Source organism: Protomyctophum parallelum, assembly GCF_964188405.1.
Source record: "Protomyctophum parallelum genome assembly, chromosome: 19".
NCBI lineage: Eukaryota > Metazoa > Chordata > Actinopteri > Myctophiformes > Myctophidae > Protomyctophum > Protomyctophum parallelum.
The window spans coordinates 36450053-36469669 of NC_139717.1; the positions used below are offsets into that span (position 1 = coordinate 36450053).

The window sequence follows — 19617 nt, forward strand, 5'->3', positions numbered from 1 at the left end:
TGATTCACAAGATGAAAATCACAGGAATATTATATTAAATATAAGACAGTTAACAAAATGTTGACAAATGAGTTGGGTCAGCTTGGTGGCTAGACTAAGCTTATGTTCAATATGAAAGCACAGTGAAATGTGTGGACTCTACCAAAATCTGGCATTTTCATATAACAATAAATAATGTTAATCTTATTGGTTGATAGAGCTGTTGCCTGCATGACTGCAGTCGTATAATAATTAGGAATTTAAAGAAAACATCTTTGTTTTAATGAAAGCGAAACACTAACTATGTCTCTACAGCATAACCCCCCATAGTACTATTTATATGATGTTAAAGACTAACAATTAGAATTACAATTGTTTAATACAACTGTCCACACTGAATAAGTATAATTACAATCGATAATAATTAAATGTGACATTGCATGGGGAGTAGAAGTCTTTCAACAGAATACATTGTTTTCTTTTAATTAATCTAACACTAATACTAATTTGTATCTCACCTGATTCCACGTGTCATGTTTCAGTAGTTTTTTCTGCTTCCATCCTGAAAAACAGAATCTCCAGGAAATGGAGAGGGAGGGATATAGGGATTCAGACACAAGAAGCTCACCTTTATTGAGTGAAGAGCTGGATCTCAGCTGTGGTGTCACTTTGGAAGGAGGGGGAGATATGGGAGCCTTGGTCCTGAGGCCTGGTAGGACTACTGTACTGTGTGCCCCCTTCAGGAGACAACAACAGTCAGTCTGTTAACAATCAGCCACAGGGAGCAACAGAAGGGACTGCAAAGATTGAAAGGGTAGCAGAGAAATACACAAGTGCTAGAGAGAAAAAAGGCAGACAGAGGAAGGAAAAAAGGCAGACAGAGGAAGGGAAAGGTGCAACACCCTGAGATGAACAGGTCCCTGTGAATCCTGTCGATGTTCTACAGCCATGTTTGAATAACTTGCAGTCTCTGAGTGGCTTAGTGGTTAAACTCAGTGTCCCATCCAGAGATAATGGCATGTCCTTGTTTGTGTCACTGGTTTGCATCACATCTAAATAAATGCCTGCTCATAGGATTGTGCTAATGCCTCATACTCATCATTCTGTTGGGATTTTATTAAATGCCTTGGATTAATAGGCAATGCATGAATTGACTTGCAGAACTTTGGAAGAGTTAAACTATTTTGAACGATAATACGATAATAATACATAAATCAAAGCACATAGGATACCTACTGCAGTAAAAACAAAATAATATTTAAGAATACAAAATTAAGTAATCATGCTATATAATTATGTAAAGTACTGGACCTTCATGCAAACAAAGCATGGAAGACTTAAGAGTTTGGGGGTAGAATAATACATGACACTGACCAAAATAGTTTTTCGGATTTGCTAAACGTTCTTCACCTGGTTTGAAATATAGCTAAAAATGCTGACAAAAGGCTCTCCTTTAAGAGTTAAACATACAGGTCATTGTTCTTTGTTGGTGCTCCTTTGGGGAAGATGTGCTCCTTTTAAACATGCTACCACTGGGATTTGAGCTGTAAGATATATCATTCTGTGAAATAGCATTTCAGTGCTTTCAAGTGGAATGGTTGCACGTCCTCCAGGCAAACAATGCTTGGTACAGTAGGTGGTTACGTTGTAGTGTCCCTTCTTTGAGTGAGATTCCCTTTCCGAAGAAACAATACTGTTGACCTTTCTGGTCGAACACATTTCAGCCCTCAGCAAATCTATATCTATATAATATAAAGTATATCATTCAGCATACAGTGCATTTTATTATCATTTAATTTAATCATTCTCCCATTAGAGCTCTTGGTCCTCCAAACTAGCTATAGCAAAGATTTATTTTATAATGATCAGGATGTTTGCAGCAGTCGTTAAATGGTATTGCTATCAAATGTTCAGTTTGTTTAAAATATCACAATAATGTATAAAACAAAATCAGACACTGAGTAGTTGTATAATATTTGGATGTCATCCATTCTTTGATAAATTGCAGATATGTTGCAAACTTGTAATGGCAACTGTCAGACTTGACTGTGAATGAACAATAAAAAGAGAAGTTGAGTTTATTTTTTACTTTTATTATGTTTTTCTTCATGACTATGGCATACCTCTTAAAAGGGTTCAAAAACACATTCACAAATTCACAGAGGTTATGTTAATTACAGTAAATAAAGAGTATAATGACACTTCAAAAAAACTAGGTACAGTAAGTCATAATTCCTTATACTTAAGTGAAGCAAATATGGAGGTTGCTTTCATGTATAAATGCTTGTAGATATATAATTTCAGTATAGTGTCCATTGATAATGTAGTCTTTAACGATATAGATTGCTGAACACAAACATGAATCTCCCAAACAGCAATACTCGTGACTTAAACTAGCTGCACATTAATGATATAACATTAAATAATCATGTATACTTGACATGTAACTGTGTTATCACCTGAAATAGTGCATCTAAAATAGCATATTTGTTTTTAGATGCTGTACTGCCTGGTGAGGTTATAATACAAAACTATCTCCATGTAACAAAGGAAACATTAGGGAGGTCCAAGGTGTAAAAACTAGTCACACTAACACTGCTGCTTGAGGGCTGTTGTGCACTCTGGTTTCTCTATATCTTTCACTTTTATTCTCTCACTCTCACAAACATTGTCACCCCATTTTCTGTTTATTTAGGATCAGATGAATATCTTAAGGCTCACAAGGTGACCACTACAATAACCACAGAACATCTAAGGAACTTCAATGACAAGAATTTGGAGGACAACAGATTCTGTGGCAACCTCAACAATATGTAAAACTATTTCACAGTACCAAGACCATGTCTTTTATAACAGTAACAGAAGTTGAGAATGCCCTTACACTGTTATGGTATGAGGCATTTTAAGTGTCTCGTGTTGTCATAAGTCATTTTTACATTAGGCTCTTTCTTTGCCAGTAAACAATATCATTAAGCCGACATTTGGCTACAGAGTGTTTCGTTAAGATATTCAAAATCTTTTTATGATACACAGTTCAGGGGCAATTCTTTTTAACTGAAAACACCTCTGTAGGCCCACTACTACAGAACAAGCGATTGATTATAAATTTAGGGCAGGATGTGTTAAAATCGTCGGCCACCAGGGGGCCCTGGCCACCTCTGGCCTCTGCCATGTGGGGGTGGGGGTGGATGCGGAGGAGAGACTGGTCCATTGTGGTAGCTGTGTAAAAGGATAAAATCACACATTGGATTCTTGGCTTTAGGCCAATATGGGGCACACTCTGATAAGAGTGGAAAGCCCTGATCTTTTATTCTGAAGGATACTCTCTATACTGTGCCTTTGAGAGGCAGGATAAACTCAATATGTAGGCCTATATACATATTATTTTTTCCTTCTTCTATATTGTTCCATGCACTATTTAAAAGTCTGGTTGTGAATACCTGAGCAGGATGCATTGCTTTAATTTACCAACTGCATGTACTTTTATTGAATACTGATAGGATTAACTTTACAACTGGGGCAAAATGCTATGTTTAATTTGTACTTGTTTATTACAATCTTAGTAGAGGAATACATTTGAAAATTATGAGGCAAGTTATCATGAAATAAATCAAGTTGAACATGTAGTATTGAAGGATGTAGAAAAGAGTGAGGGAAAGAAGTGGACGGCGAGTTACAAGACCGAAATTGAGCTGTAAGGAAGGGCTCACATGTCAACCTGCTAGATTTAAATTGACCGGCGGCAGTCTAACAGTGTACACGTCAGGAAATAGAGAAGAGTAGTATGACCTACCTAAATAGCTAATAGATCCAATAATGCATCAAATCTTACCCTCTTGGGCCTCTGGGGTGGAAGTGGCGTGGGGGCCCAGGGGGTGGCATTCCTCGCCCTCTTGGGTGTGGGGGGCGCCCCCTGAAACCAGGGTGGCCAAGAGGAAGAGGTGGGGGGAGGCCACGCCTGCAGGGGGGGAGGCCACGCCTGCAGGGGAAGAGGTGAGGCGCAGTATTTCAGCGATACTTAAAGACACAGAGATTGCATTTTAAGACAAGCCCATAGTCTAGGAATATTCCCTGCACTTTTCATCAACACTCTTAGACTATGTATGTCGCAGAAGTGACAATACCTCAAGAGGCCTTGATTTTTTTCCAAGCCACAGTTATAAATAAGAAATTGTTCTTAAATTGTTTTGCCTGGTTAAATAAAAATGTAATAAAAAAAACTCACCTGTGCATGGGTGGGAAAGGTGGTCCTCTAAGATGCAAGGGTAACGGTGGAGGGGGCGGCGGGCCCATGCCCATGGGTCCACCCCTACCTCCTCGATGGCCTCTAAAGTCTGGATATGGCCGCATCCTGCCCATCCCTCGCCTGCAATGGAAAGCCAGGAATCACATGTGACAGGATGAGTTATCCAATCATCAATGAGTTATTTAAATCCATGGAGGCATGTTACATGGTAAAAGCATTAAAGGAGTTTTCTTGCACACATACAATTTGTATAGCGTATCTAATCTAATTTGGCAATATTGTTAGTGATTACATTGTACTGAAAGTGCCATAACCATGAAACAACAATTTTAAGTTAACACAATGTTTTAAAATGAACATTTGATAAGACATGTTAGCCAGTAAAGTACCTCATAGGCATAAAGCCGTTTGTGCCAGCGTCCCTCCCTCTACCCCTTCCACGTACAGGTGGGCCAAACCCTTTCATCATCATCATCATGCCCCGTCCACCACGCATGCTTCCTCTGCCCATCCGACCCCCTCGGCCACGAGGCCTAAAGCCACTGCCACGTCCCCTGGAAAGATGATGCAATAAAAAACAAACAAGCAATTACAGATAGAATTTGCAATCGCAAGGTGATGTGTACCATATTGGAACCTGCATTCTACCATAGCCACTTTCCTCAGCCACAGCAAAAACAAGAAAACAAAAGCTGTGTTGGCTAGGTAAGCATTTTCTAGTCCATATAACTGTTGTTATAACATGTTATCATGTCTTTGTCCTTTATTTGCCCTGGGTGAAGGGAGTGATATGAGGACTAAGAAACCCTTGGGTTATAGTTATCTGACCAATTACAGTGCACTGAACTTTCACAGTGATTAACGTTGCTGCGGAAGGCAATCAGCATGTCAAATGGAATAAAAGCAGTCACCAAACATGGCTGCTGCAGATGGTTTGGTAGAATTCACATATGAGTGGAGACATTGGAGGTTATCCAGGCGCAAAGGAACAAAGCAGAGCAGAGAACAGCTGGCAACCTTCGTCCACAGCACCTGTCGTATTTTCAGCCAACTCCCTCCTCACACAAAGCTCCCAATTGTTTTTTCCTTGGAGGCCCCATTCTTACATCTGATCTGAGACATGGTAAACAACCGCTTAAGCCTAACGTAATGAGACTCATTGTAAACTTGTAGATCTTTTAACAATGTTATTGGAGTTAGCTATATTGAGTTTGTGCAACATGTTTAAAATGTTGAACTACCTCCCCCCAGACTCCCTGTGACCTTAGCTGGATCCCAGGTTGTATGAAATCCCAGTGAGACTACCCGTTATGTTAGTCAAAAGCAATTGTCTCACTGTATTGATGATCCATTTTTGCCCTTGGAAATGGTATCTAACCTTGGGCAAAGACAAATGCCCGGTAGATATCTATGTCAGCAAATGACCAACCGAGCTTTGTTTCCCGTTACTGGTTCCTCAGATGTATCCTTGGATGTTTCCATGGTTTCTGCTGGTACTTGCTCTTCTGTGTCTGCATCCATCTGGAAGAGATAACAAAGTCAACTAATAATACATGATTTGATTGCCATGTTAACAATATAAAATTCTCATAAGATAATGTCACAAAGTGCTTTATGTCTACTCTAATGCAGTGTAATATTTGTCTTTTTAGCTGAATTGTTTCTAATCTGTCCTGAGTCTCTTCACAAGGCCTTTACCACATTCAACAAATGAAGGGGGAAAATATATCTTTAAGCCTATATCATGGTAGTTCTGACTGAGTCTGACAGGAAATTAACTTTCAATGTCCCACCACACTTTTACCTTTTCCCACGTCTCTCTAAAATGGAACAATAGTAGCAAAAGAATATTCACTATTTACCATAAATAAAAGTACACTGTACACACTTCACAGACTAGGTTTATTAATTGTTCAACTACATTATGGTGTTGTTTATTAACAATGGGAGTGGGAGAGAAATCTCACTCAACAGATAATTGAAATAGATTTGAAACATGAAACATTGTATTATAACAATGCATTTGCCTACATCACAGGCAGTATCGTGTCTATAGTTAGGCTTTAAAGACTGGGCATACCTTCCATAAGGCCATCTAAGCCAGTGTCAGCTTTGGGAGCACAGCAGTCCAAAGCTGATAGTAGGCAGATTATTAATAGTTCACATGCCTGTCAATACTATAAAATCTAACACCTGCGACACTAAACTGGAACAGGGGGACACACACACAACAGGACTAACTGCATCCAAACAAATTGTTTTTTGTTTTGTTTTTTAGATGTAATTCAACTGGGTAATGTATAGCCTAGTTTTTTTTAGCATTACTTTATGTGTAAAATTGCTTGTAACTGCTTGTAACACTTATTAGACTTATCTAGGGCACACACTGTCCCAACATGCCCATTCTGACATGCATTTGGTTAAATGGTAATAGAATATGCCTCAAGGACAGGCGTCCTCCATAGAAGAATGTGTTCATAACCTCCAGGATAATTGGGTTAATTCTGTACTAAGAGCTTGTCAAAGACGTTTAATTATAATTTGAAATTGGCTTATTAATTTCGGCCTATAGGCAATAATTAGGAATATGATGTGGATTGCACTTAACCTTCTTTAAATATACTAACTAAAATACAGCTATTAATGTACAGTAGTACAGTATAGTCTAGTCTATAGTCCTACTCGTACCTTTGTACCAAGCAAGAAAACTGTGAGATTTACATCATAGGGTATTCTGTGCTTGTCTTTGCAAACTGTTAAAGTAAAAATGACTCCAAACTTGTCATGGCAAACATTCATTTTTAACACTGTTCAAGCATGTACATGAGAGTAAAAATGAACTTTTCTTCGTGTGTGTATGATAGGCAATCTATCACAATGTGAGCTCATGGTAAAAAGCATCTCATCTACAATGCAAATCGCATTTTATAGGCCTGCAAAGATAATCACATCTTTCCTTTGCGAGGTCATTATCACAATCGGTCGCTACTATATGAACAAGAATCACAAGATCATTGAGTTCCGAGAAAAAAAAGAGAAAGAGCACATTAGATTAGACCTAAGATTAAGAAGTGTTTAAAATCTGTTGATTTTATACAAGGGGCGTTTCTTTGATTTACAATGCTTTGCCGTGCCTGTTCCTGTGAAATGTGGAGCAGGAATGTCTTACTTACAATTGTGGCGAATTCGAGGTAGTTCCAGAACAAAATACTCGACAGAGCCAAACTGTGATAACAAAAATAATTCTTAGATTTTTATTTATTTATATATTTTATATACAAAATAGTCTTCTTTAGCTCCCAGTGCCTCCCACGCTTTGAAATGGCGGCTTCTGCAGAACCATCCATCCAGGGTTGGGATGTCTTTGTGAGGATTGGAATAGAATACGTTGTGCCACACAGAGTCCCGCCTACGGGGAAAACACTGGAATCCGAATGGCTGCTTATCTCTCTCCCTACATTCCCATTGGTGGAGGATAGATCGACAGGTTTACCCATTTTTACTTGGCTGCTGAAGTGGTTCATTGATAAAGCCCCAAGTTCAAATCATTTCACACATTTATTCATGTTAATTAATGAGTAGGCATAGCATATGCTAAAGATAAATATTGGCAACAATCAGAAGCAGAAATATTATGGTCACAGAATTTATTATTTAATATTCTGTAGGCCTACTGCATGAAATTTAATTATCATAGTTCACAATCACACGTATACAATTTGATTTCCCTCTACTAAGATAAGTAAGTCCAAGACCAAATACAAAGTCTCCAACCTACGCAATGCATAATGAAAAAGACCATATACAAAACAATTGTCAAGTGCCCATTGTAGAATATTTACACTGAGGGGCAAATATAAGAAAAACATAACAATTAACAACATAAAAATAATATTAACCTTGAACAGTTACATCATGTCGGCGTCGCCAAACGAAACTGACGACAATGACACCAAATGCCGAGTGTCAGCTTATGCGTAAATGTGTGGTCTGGTCAAATTTGCGCACCATTACGCGCGGTCTAAAATGTCCGAAAGTGTGTTGATGTAGTCAATTGTATATTTCAGGGTTTGTATTTTGGTCAGAGGCTGTCCCTTTTTGCTGTAATGCGGCGGCAGGTAGTCACGGAGCTCATGCAAGGCTTCTGCAAGACTCCTCATCCTCATCTTCTCCCTCTCGCTGGCCTTCGAGCGTGTTTTGATCGACATCTTTTGTTTGGACTGACTCTGGTGTCTTCTCGCTGCACGAAGAGCCTGAGCCGCGCCGTGTCCTCCCGGGAAGCCAAATGAGAAATCCATGGCATTCTGAAGCAGTCCGCATGAGTTGGAGGAGGTCTCGGGCGACGAGCACATCGAGTCGAAGGAGGATTGTGACGGTGAATTGGAATGAAGTGAATCCTGTCCATCTCCAAACACATTGGGCTCAAGTAGTGAATCCTGGTCATCTCCAAGTCCGAACACACTCGACTGGGTTTTCCAGTCCCATTCCTCCAATATCTTGGCTGAAGCGGAATCGACATCTATGGCACAATCCATGTTAGAAATAATCCTGTCAGGTTTTCATGCAGCAGGAACGGTATTCGGGTGGATAACAGCGAATTCTGATTGACGGACTGATCGCCGGTCCGTTTTTATAAGGAAGAACATCTCCGGCACTTTATGAGTTCACAGCTTGGGCGAAAAGTTCAAAGAAAACTCAAGTGCCAAAATGTGACCTTCTAGAGAAGGAGGACGTCGTTCGTTCTCACTGCGGTGTGAATAAGGTCAAATAGGCTGATAATGTGTAATAGAAAGAAAAATAATTAGATTGTCTTCTGTGTGAAATGAGTCTTTAAGACGGCATGACAACAATTATCAGTTTGATGTGATCTGCCTAATGAAGGAAGCCGAAAGGATGCAGTTACACCTGGGATTTTGACACCTCTCTGGGAAATCAGGCATGCGTGCGTCTTCTGTCTGGAAGGTAAACATGAGGGTAATGATGTCTGAACTGGGCATGAATAATGTAACTTGGGTGTATTTGAACCTTTTAAAGATATAACAAATAGACTATATACGCTTATTTAACAAGACTTCCTTTACAATCTCCTATAACATAAGAGAAGCCCTTGCCTTGACCAATAAGCCCGGCAGTGATTAAGTTATATGACAAAGTAGTAGCAGCCGACTTTTTGAAGGTGGCGTGGCAACCTGCGATGGACGTCATTACACAGCAGCGTTGAGGATGCAGCTGTCAGCGGGACAGTGCTAGGACTGAGCTGCCAGGTCTTTCATGTCTCAAAAAGGTGTGCAACGCGTCACTAATGATCAAGGGAGACCAGCAGTGATGGGTTGTAAACCTGAGGTTTGCACCAGCTGAGCTGATGATGACTCATGTCTAAATTTGTCTAAATTAGTTGAGCCCGCCTTTGGATAATAATGGCAGTGTGGTATAATTTGCGTATTTGTTGGCCAGGAACCCAAGAACAAGATTTGGACAGAGTGAAAATCTTTGATTCCCAGGGTTCACACAATATTAACATTAACAGTGACACATAGGAACATTGTATGTATTGTTTGAGGGGAAAGACATTATATATATATATATAGTTTTTAACATACAAAATAAAATATAAAATAGTTAATGTACTTACTGGGGCACCTGCTGGCCTAGCGGTCCAGGCACATGCCACATATAGGCTCTGCGCGTCGCGTGTTCGAATCTCGTTCATGATGACCTTTGCTGCATGTCTCTTTCCTGACCGTCTTTGCTTGAAAAACTATCAATGAGGCAGAAAAGCCAAAAACAAATCTAAAAACAAAACAAAAAATGTTACTGGCTTAGACACAATATAGGCTACATCTGCATGCATTGGGTCTCTGAATGACTCGGTACAGTGACAGTTCAATAAAAATCAATATGAACACATCTATCGCAATGAATACACAGCATTAATATTGTACACTGAACTACTGTAAGTGTACAGTGCATCCTCTTCATTCTTGCTACAGTGCGGAATGGAAATCTCCCTCAGGATCAAAAGTTTACTTTATCCTATCTATCTTTAACAGGCTTCAAGGTAATGTTGCGCAGTCTATCAACAGTGACTGAATAGTTTATCTCAATACAAGTCTCCCATCAGTACATACAGTATACTATAGTAATCCACATTCAACTGTACCAGTTAGTAGTAATCCAAAAGAACAAAGTGCCAAATAATTAACTTTCTATATTTATTAAAATTATCATATTCACATTTTCACAATGATTTTCTGTCCTTTACAATAAAATAAAAACATGTTATACATACTTTTTACAAACGCAGTAAACAATAATGGCATTATATACACAGAATACTTAAACTGTTCATGGTCTTCATCTCACTCTTTAGCCATTGCAATCATTTGAGGAATCTCAGCCTCAGCCTCTCAGCCAGTGGCAATGGACTATCACTACCACTCACTGAATCGTCACTATCTAAAACAGACACAGGTGAGGTGAGGGTGGGGAACACATTATCATCTAAAGTAACTGGTGGAACGTCTTGGCCAATGCTCTTGTTGGATAAGGAGCAGCATTCACCAGTGCTGCCATATACCTGAACATCTACCCTGGTAGTAGTCAGTGTGGCAGACTCCGACGATGGAATATTATGGGTGTCCAATGTTTGTTTGGCTGAAGGAACTCTGGAGGTAGGTTTCAATGTAAAACCTTTCAATTGCTTGCTTTTGGGTTTCACTTTAGCTTTCCTGTGATTTTCAAATCTCTTGTTTTCTGCATCACTGTCCTCACTTGATGATCCCAGACTCACACACACACTCTTCTTCTTGGTCTTGGGCACCTTCCTGTCAGAGTGGCACCTCTGTGTTGGGACAGATGATGAAGTGACTCCCTTCACAAATGTATAATTCTGGGGGGGCTTTTGGATAACATTAGTATTGGCTTTACATTGATTTAGTGCTAAAGGCTCCAAACATTTAGATTTCTGATAGGGGGGGTCTACCTTACTGGTCACACTCTGGCTTTTATGATTGAGAGGTACTTTACTGTTAACGACGCCATGCTTCCCTGATGGTTTGGCATCATTACTACATATATCATTAATCTGTCTGCTCGTCTTGGGGCCTTTGTCGTGCAAAGAGACAGGCTCAAATGAGGCCATAACATGATGTGATCGCTGTGTGGCTACATCGTTGCGTTCCTCGTTGAGCGTGTTCCTCATAAGAACTCTGTCCCTCAGAGGACACTCAGTATAACACATCTTAGGAGCAGGTTTGGACTTGGCTTCTCTGCCCTCAGTTGTCATAGGCTCACTAGGCTGATGCTTTGGGACTTCAGCTTTTGCTACATTTGCGCGATCTGGATCACGTGCTGCGTCTCTCGGCTTTAGCTCTGCGGTACGCAGTGTAGCCGGTTGAGGGGGCGGGGAGGAGGTGAAAGACAAAGCTTCCCAGTCTATGTCACTCAGCTGCAGTGCGTCTATATTACATTGATTTAGTGCTAAAGGCTCCAAACATTTAGATTTTTGATAGGAGGGGTCTACCTTACTGGTCACACTCTGGCTTTTATGATTGAGAGGTACTTTACTGTTAACGACGCCATGCTTCCCTGATGGTTTGGCATCATTACTACATATATCATTAATCTGTCTGCTCGTCTTGGGGTCTTTGTCGTGCAAAGAGACAGGCTCAAATGAGGCCATAACATGATGTGATCGCTGTGTGGCTACATCGTTGCGTTCCTCGTTGAGCGTGTTCCTCATAAGAACTCTGTCCCTCAGAGGACACTCAGTATAACACATCTTAGGAGCAGGTTTGGACTTGGCTTCTCTGCCCTCAGTTGTCGTAGGCTCACTAGGCTGATGCTTTGGGACTGCTACATTTGTGCGATCTGGATCACGTGCTGCGTCTCTCTGCTTTAGCTCTGCTGTACGCAGTGTAGCTGGTTGAGGGGGCGGGGAGGAGGTGAAAGACAAAGCTTCCCAGTCTATGTCACTCAGCTGCAGTGCGTCTATAACAGCAGACACAGAGGGTGAAACGCCACCCTCTGAACCTGTCATTGTCCTACAGGCCGTGGGAGACAGGGTGGACAGCACATCATGTACCTGAGATATGGGACGATCATCCAGAACATGTTGGTCCCTTATAGGGTTCAGATAGTGCTTATTTGACACTGGAGTTTTCAGAAGAGCTACTTCTGAGTCACCTCGGTTTGTAATACTGGGCATCTGTGCCTGTGGTTGGATGTTGTCGGTAGCAGAAGTGGAACCCTTGAGGGTCATTTGAGCCAGCAGGTCAGAAACTCCATCACAAGGGTCTGGTGATGTTTCCTTCTTACTCCTCGGTTTCCTTTCTGAAAAATTAAATAGAAGAGTGTCAGTGTTTAAAAGTTAATACATTTTCAGCACAGATCTTACAGGAACACAATTCTTGTGTCTGTTCATCATTTCTATGATGCATGTAGCCTACTAATCACCCGACACCCCCATACAGTCCATGGCCATCATTAGATGATTCATACTTTTTGAAGTAACCCTAACCCCATTTAGCTGAGGATAAGGATAATGACGTCACTACCGCTGATGTATGAGTTATAATTTTCACATTCAAAGATTTTACCCAATTGACATGGGGCAAGCCTTTCAGCACTGTGCACGTCAGCAGAGAGACACACAGAAGACTGTTTTATGGCTACTAATGGAACATTAGTCCTACAATTAATATAGCGAGCCGTGACATTGTCCCTTTAATGAATTTGAGCTAAGCTTAACAGACTAAACGACGTCCAATTAGCAGCCTGATCAGGAAGTGAAGCTCTACAGCACAGAAGAGCTTGGTGTTGAGCAAAAACAAAACTTGTATAAAATGACAGCCAGTGCTGTGAGAGAGACACCTCTGGTGCATCAAAGCCTTTGGTGAGCCAGAGGAACTGCTATTCCCTGCATTTTCAGGTGTCAGGGCTGCCGTAAGAGCCGGCCTAGAAAACATCACAAAACCCCCAGGTGGCTTTGATGAAGAATGCTCCTGTCGGGTTTGTGTGGCAAGTCTTTGAGCTTTGTCAAGTTTAGGTGAGACCCCAATTCCTGTGACAAACACAGCTAAATGAATTTTACTAAAACAGGTGTTCAATTTAGATACAGAATCTTTCAAATAAACCTAGTGAAATACAGCTGAATGATGTAGCCTCGGTACAGCTGATGTAACAGCTCAGCATACATGCTCATCATGTTTAAGTTAAGGATGATCTGCATAAGTAATCAGTGTTCATTTAAGTCCGAGAGTGTACAAATATAACTAAATTGCCCGGTTGATTTTATAGGAAGTATGGTCTTACTCTTGGTTTTGCTCTCTTCAGCCAGAGCTTTGTTTCTCAGGTAGGTTTCCACTATCTCTGGGTAGGCCAGGCAGAACAGAGCCTCTTCCTCTACCGTCCTCACTTCATCCACAGTCTCCACAGCCGGGTGATCCTCAGCAAAGACGTAATGATCTGCAGTCAGTGAATCACATTTTGACACTCAGCATACCGAGGATTTACTTGTATGACGTTCATCTCAACACACACACACACACACACACACAAGACTGTATGCATACTGTTTGTAGACTACAGTATAATCATATATATTGTACAGGCTATTGTACAATAGCCTGAGAATAGCGTGTGGGCATGTGTGCGTGCGTGTATATATAGCAGCAGTGGCTCAGGGGTAGAGTTGCCAGATGTTCAGTGTCGAAGTGTCCTTGAGCAAGACTCTGAACCCCTAATTGCTCCCGATGTGCAAGTTGGTGCATTGCATGGTTTCCTCCGCCATGTGTGTAAATGGGTGAATGTAATGTAATCTATGTAAAGCGCCTTGATAAAGGCACTATATAAATGCACCATTTATATATATCACGTAGCCTACTGTTATATGTACAGTCAGTGTACATGTATTAATTCTCATATTCACTGTTATACACTATTCATTTATATTTATTGATATACGGTACATTACGTTCCATTCAAAGACCAAGTCAATGTCAGAACGCAAGTATAACCAATTTATTTTATCTTCATTTTATTTTTGATTGGGTGTTCTTGACCGTTACTTATGCCTGTGTTTCATGCTGTTAAGACACCTGCATCCCCCAAGGGATCAATATAAGTTTCTTATCTTATAAGTGCGGATTGGGAGGATCTTTCCTAGATATGCATGTCATGTACAGTATGTGGAATTGACTGATTAGTAACTGAAATTGACCGGTTTGGACATATTACAAAATATATTATCTCAGCCGTCGTCTTCACTTATCTATTATGTATACAATAATTTATTTAACTGCCTTATGGTCTGAGAATCCACATTTTACACGTCTCAATATTTGCCATTGACAATTAATTGGTCAAAAGTCCGCCAAATATGACGTAAATTAAACATCAAAACATTAAACACCATTGACATATTAAAATTTACGTCATATGTAGGAGAGCAAATCTGCTAACTAATCACATGTCAGTGAGAGCGATTGGCCAATAAGGGTGACAAGACGGCCCCTCACTTCACATGGGTGTGATTTGTTACTAGCCAAGTAGTAGTAGTAGTAGTGTTTGAATTCTTTGGCTCGTCTTCGTGCATTGTTCTCAGACAATTAATTAGTACGAGTATGTCAAGTCATGTAAATCTATTGCACGCTATCAAATCTACCGTCATGCCTTATGCTACAGATATTGTACACATTGCACTACATTTTTAAAAGCACCCACAAGGACACATTTAAGCACTTTATTTGAAAATTAAACTTGACTCCCGAAAAGTAGTTATTTTTAAATTACCGTTGATATTTTGTGAACCGATCCTAAACCCTGGTAGCAGGTGGATCTATTGATGGTGCTTGCCTAATTTTCCTACAAGTTCCAGTAACACCATTTCCAAATTGTTGAGTAAATTTGGCATTACAAGACATTTACAACGAGGAAGGATGCCATGGAGATGCTTAGTTATAAAACTATGAATCACTTACATGAGGTACGCTTCAGTTTGAAGTTAAAGTAATAAAAGGGTTATACAGTATAGTACATATGTATACTTCATCATATGATTTTAAATAATTTTTTGTACTTTGCTGTCAAAATTGTGGATTGAGAGACTTTCTTAAACAATACCATGTCAAGCCCGGTTGTTAGGGACTTTGATATGACAGTTTTCCCAGCTTGGGGAGGAAGCCAGTTTAGCACCTAGTGACTGTTGTGACTGATCTGTCACCTCTGGCCGCTGTGAACCCCACCTCACAGTCAGTCACTAACAGACGAGACGGTGACAAGCACCCCGCACCCCAACCCTTGCTGCTTTAATGGTTCTCAGCTCAGAACGGTTTCTAACATACTGTGAATTAATTTCACTTGTAATTTGAGTTCACGCATACAACTACAGTGAAAACACTGGACGGTACTGACACTCCTTCAGCATCATTCATACCAAACTGACCTGGTGTTCTCCAGACTACTTCGAAGCAGGCAACTGCATTCCTCACTCTTGGTTTCAATATTCTGTTTCCAAACAGATATAATAATTATTATTATAATATGCCATGATATACTGTATATGTAATACAATTATTAATCAATCAATATCTCAAGCATTGTTACTTTAACTATAAATGGAACACTACCGCAAGGGTTTAATTTGCGAAGTCGTCTCTCTTCCACATTTCCTGTTCATCAAATCTGTGTACGTCATCAGCACCAGAACCTTTTCACTGGTGTAGTTCTTGGGCCACTCCATTTTATCATGGGCAAAGTTCTGGAAAAACACAATGCACCTTGTGAATCCACCTTGTGAATCCACTAGACTAGTCAATGAACAGGATTTAAATAATCTAGTTTACCTGCATTAACAACATATTTGGTTTCCTCTTTCTGAAATGTTCCACAGGCTTATCCTTGGAGACCAGAAACTCATTGATGATCTGCAATGCATCATGTACATGTTCAAAACAGGAATTCATACAAACATGATTTGTGCCAATATCGCCTGGCCCCAATACAAATTCATAGAGTACATGCTGTTCGACCATGCTGGATTTAAAACTGTACCTCTGTAAACGGGAACTGTTCACTCATCAGCGTTTTCCTGAGGAAAAGGGAATCCAATAATTTAAACCAAAAACATGTCAAACTAATGGCCAATTTTCGGATAGTTAATATATAATAGCAGTGCATTAGGTGATGTCTGCACTTTCATAACAATTAGGCAAAGTGCATTTAAAATAATGGCCCTACTTTCGAATGCTGGCCTCGGCAGAGTTGGCCTGGCGTGTGTGCTCAGATCGGTGCCAGTCACAGGGACACTGGTAGTCAAAATCCTGAGGCTGACAAAACTTTTTACTGTCACACAGCATACAGCCACCACGCTCATGGGCCTTGGCTGAGCCTGAAAGGAAGGAAAAGAGACAGATGATAATGAATATCTTTTGCCGGGTTGAGGGTTCCCAAACATGACCCACGTGGAAAAGTTGATTTTTTTAACTTGCTATAGACAGCGAGACGTGTTTTGTGGGAGCACATCCTACTGCTTTAAACCGCTTAAAACAATGATATCAGTCCACGTCCAGGCAAGGCTCAACTCACCAGGATGGCGGCATACATTGCAGTGGGGAACCTTCTTTACAGTTTCCATGGGCATGCCTGCTACATTCTCCTGCATCCACTGGTGGAACCTACAATTGCCAATGACAAGTTATAAGAGGTACCAAGACATACACACACAGTCACAAAGAGTGTAAATGGGCCATCATAGCTGAATGGGTAGAGACTAGAGACTCTAGGCTGCTTGGGAAACAGTATGGGTTGAAGTGGCGTATATCTAATGTGCGGCTGAGCATAGACATGGTAACTCTGATTGGCCTACCGACACTGCCCGTCTCGACTGTCCTCCGAGACTACTCCGTGGTGAGAAAATAATACAAGAGACTGACAGCTTGGCACGTGCGACAGAATGCAGCCTTGTAACTAACTTGTACGTTTTATTTTTGTAGAAGAGCCAAACTAATATTGTTTATCCTGTTTGCTTTGATTGAATAATTGATTGAACACACGTGTACGATGTACTATGATTTGATTTGGGTGTGTACTTCTAAATAAAGTGTTAGTGTTGATTATCGTGTATTAATCTAATTATAGTAAACTAGTATTATGCTAAAAAGGATTAAGGTGAAGGGAAAAGAGACCTTTTTACAGTACAATAATGTTTCACGATCATTCAATCAAAGCAAATGGCATAAACAATATTAGTTTGCCTCTTCTACAAAAAAAAACGTAAAAGTTACAGGCAGATGCAGTTCTCTTAATCATACTGATACCGTATACTAAAGTTCTGTTTTTTTGTGTAATTGAGGTCATAAAACCTAAAACAAAAACAAAAAATAAAAATAAAAATAAAAATAAAAATAAAAATAAAAATAAAAATAAAAATAAAAATAAAAATAAAAATAAAAATAAAAATAAAAATAAAAATAAAAATAAAAATAAAAATTAATGAAAATTAATGCCATGAAACTTTCAACACCCAAGTACTCCCCAGACTTTGCCACTGCTCCTGATACTTAAGATGGGTTAAACACAGAGGAAACATTTCAGTGTATGCAAATGTATAGTGACAAAATATCCCAAATGAGGGGACCAAATTAATAGTTAAATACATTTCAGTACAGATTTCAGTACCTCCGTAAAAGTGACTGTCCGTTCAACGCTTGAAGGAGCCTGAGCGCTTGCTCTTTACCAACACCTGGTACACCCTTACCAAAGTAACAGAAGAATAGAGGAAACAGTTAGGCATAATTCATATTGTGAACATGACAGAATCTCACAATAGAAAGTTTGAAACCTTTTACCTTAGGAATGTAGTCACATCCAAGAAGGATGGCCAGACCAACAAGATTCTCTCTCGATAGATGTAGCTCTGCTTGCACTCGAGCAGTGCTGTAGCAGTCCACCTGAGGGTCCTTGAGGGAAGATAAAAAGGCAATGATAAAAGTTGTTTTTACATGAGTAACAGCGCACCTGATTTGCTCAAACACATGACGTAAATTCTCCTTTCATTGTCAATGGCAAATGTGACACGAGTCACGAGATAGGACAAAGAGCTGTATGTATATAGGAGCGCCCCTCAAAAAAAGATATATAGAACAGTAAAACGTAATTATGCTACCGTTGACCCTACAGTAACATAATTACATTTTTCTACAGTGTAGGGTGACCCAGCCACTCACCTGGGTTCAAATACAGATATACATCGTAAACGTCTCTGGATAAGATCATCTGCCAATCTAAATGTAATAGAAATGTATCTACGATGACCCTTATTTGACCTCTTATCTCAGGTTACGGTTGTGATCAGAAAACAGGGAAGTATAAATACAGTAGGACAACAGTAATCTCATTGATAATCAATGGCCATTTATACCAGAGAAATCTTAAATTTTTAAATCAGACCCTTGCAGAATACTATTACTACCTTTGAATTTAGGTTGAAGTTCCTGTATACGGTCCGGGCTCCATACAGGAAGGCATCTCCATCATTGGTGATGCAGCCGTCCACCAGGCCCTTGGAATCCAGGTAAGCACACATAGCCTCAGCCTCCCCTGCAGCGGTCACCCAGGGCACCCCCAAATAGTCCAACATATCAGCACACTGCAGAGAGGAGAGAAGGTCTGTGAATACATAGATACACTTGCTATCTCATACATCTCATCTGCAAACATAGGTCATATAGTGGCAGCCTGTGAAGTTCTTCTTAGCTATTAGTTGTCAAATTCTTATGGCCAGTGTCTGACCCCTTATGAATACCAACCTCTCTCAGAACTGCTTTAAAGCGCCCTCTGCTGGTATTCTTTGTGGTTGCAGCTGATTTGGGCTTGGGGGCAGCCCTTTTGAATCCTCCAAATCTTGCTTCTGTCCTCTTGCTCATGGTTTCTGCTTTAAGTTTGGGGGCCTCACCTTCCATGACAAAAACTAGTTTTATTCCCATTAGTGTGAGGGATGATACTCTGAAAAACAAATTCCTGAAACACATTTAAATGAAGTTGAACATTGTTCATAAATGACCAAATGTGAAATCACATAAGACTGCACGACGTGTCAGTATCAACAGCCAGCCAGACTATTCGGTAGGCCTGTAACATTTACAGCAGCACTGTAAAACAATTACCTTAGGTGAGGTTTTGTGACTTTCCCCATCATTGCTTGTACATGTTGGGCCTCACATACCCATAAACTAAGGTCCACAGCTAAAGTTTTCCCACTTAAGCTGTACAAGGGCACTGACTCACAAACTGGCCCGAGAATAGACCACAAATCATGCACACCCATTATGGCCCCGATGTGTCGACGCTTCAGCAAGTAGTCTTCATTCAACACTCAACTGTGAAAAGCACAG

General features: G+C 40.2%; 3 protein-coding genes across 5 annotated transcripts; all 3 read right to left on the reverse strand.

The window, feature by feature from the left end:
• Positions 1-2057: 2057 nt before the first annotated feature.
• Positions 2058-7571, reverse strand: LOC310877205 (uncharacterized protein). 3 transcript variants are annotated; one of them, XM_083790982.1, is made up of 6 exons: positions 7399-7571; positions 5655-5746; positions 4615-4779; positions 4205-4345; positions 3812-3937; positions 2058-3198 (listed from the first exon to the last, which is right to left on the reverse strand). In XM_083790982.1, the coding sequence occupies exons 2-6, from the start codon at positions 5744-5746 to the stop codon at positions 3102-3104; spliced, it is 621 nt and encodes a 206-aa protein (XP_083647108.1). In that variant the 5' UTR covers positions 7399-7571; the 3' UTR covers positions 2058-3101. The 3 variants fall into 3 exon arrangements, with proteins under 3 accessions (XP_083647108.1, XP_083647107.1, XP_083647109.1); XM_083790981.1 differs by having other exon boundaries at positions 3812-3958; XM_083790983.1 differs by lacking the exons at positions 5655-5746; positions 7399-7571 and adding an exon at positions 5562-5652 and having other exon boundaries at positions 3812-3958.
• Positions 7572-8235: 664 nt separating this feature from the next.
• Positions 8236-8760, reverse strand: msgn1 (mesogenin 1; the record flags this gene model as incomplete). Its single annotated transcript, XM_083790593.1, has 1 exon — positions 8236-8760. The coding sequence occupies one exon, from the start codon at positions 8758-8760 to the stop codon at positions 8236-8238; it is 525 nt and encodes a 174-aa protein (XP_083646719.1).
• A 1844-nt stretch (positions 8761-10604) lies between these two features.
• Positions 10605-19617, reverse strand: gen1 (GEN1 Holliday junction 5' flap endonuclease; the record flags this gene model as incomplete). Its single annotated transcript, XM_083790594.1, has 14 exons — positions 19390-19617; positions 19033-19243; positions 18696-18872; positions 18073-18183; positions 17903-17976; positions 16811-16899; positions 16463-16613; positions 16277-16313; positions 16069-16149; positions 15853-15983; positions 15669-15730; positions 13538-13690; positions 11753-12556; positions 10605-10681 (listed from the first exon to the last, which is right to left on the reverse strand). Exons 1-14 carry the CDS (start codon positions 19548-19550, stop codon positions 10605-10607), a joined length of 2319 nt encoding a protein of 772 aa, XP_083646720.1. The 5' UTR covers positions 19551-19617.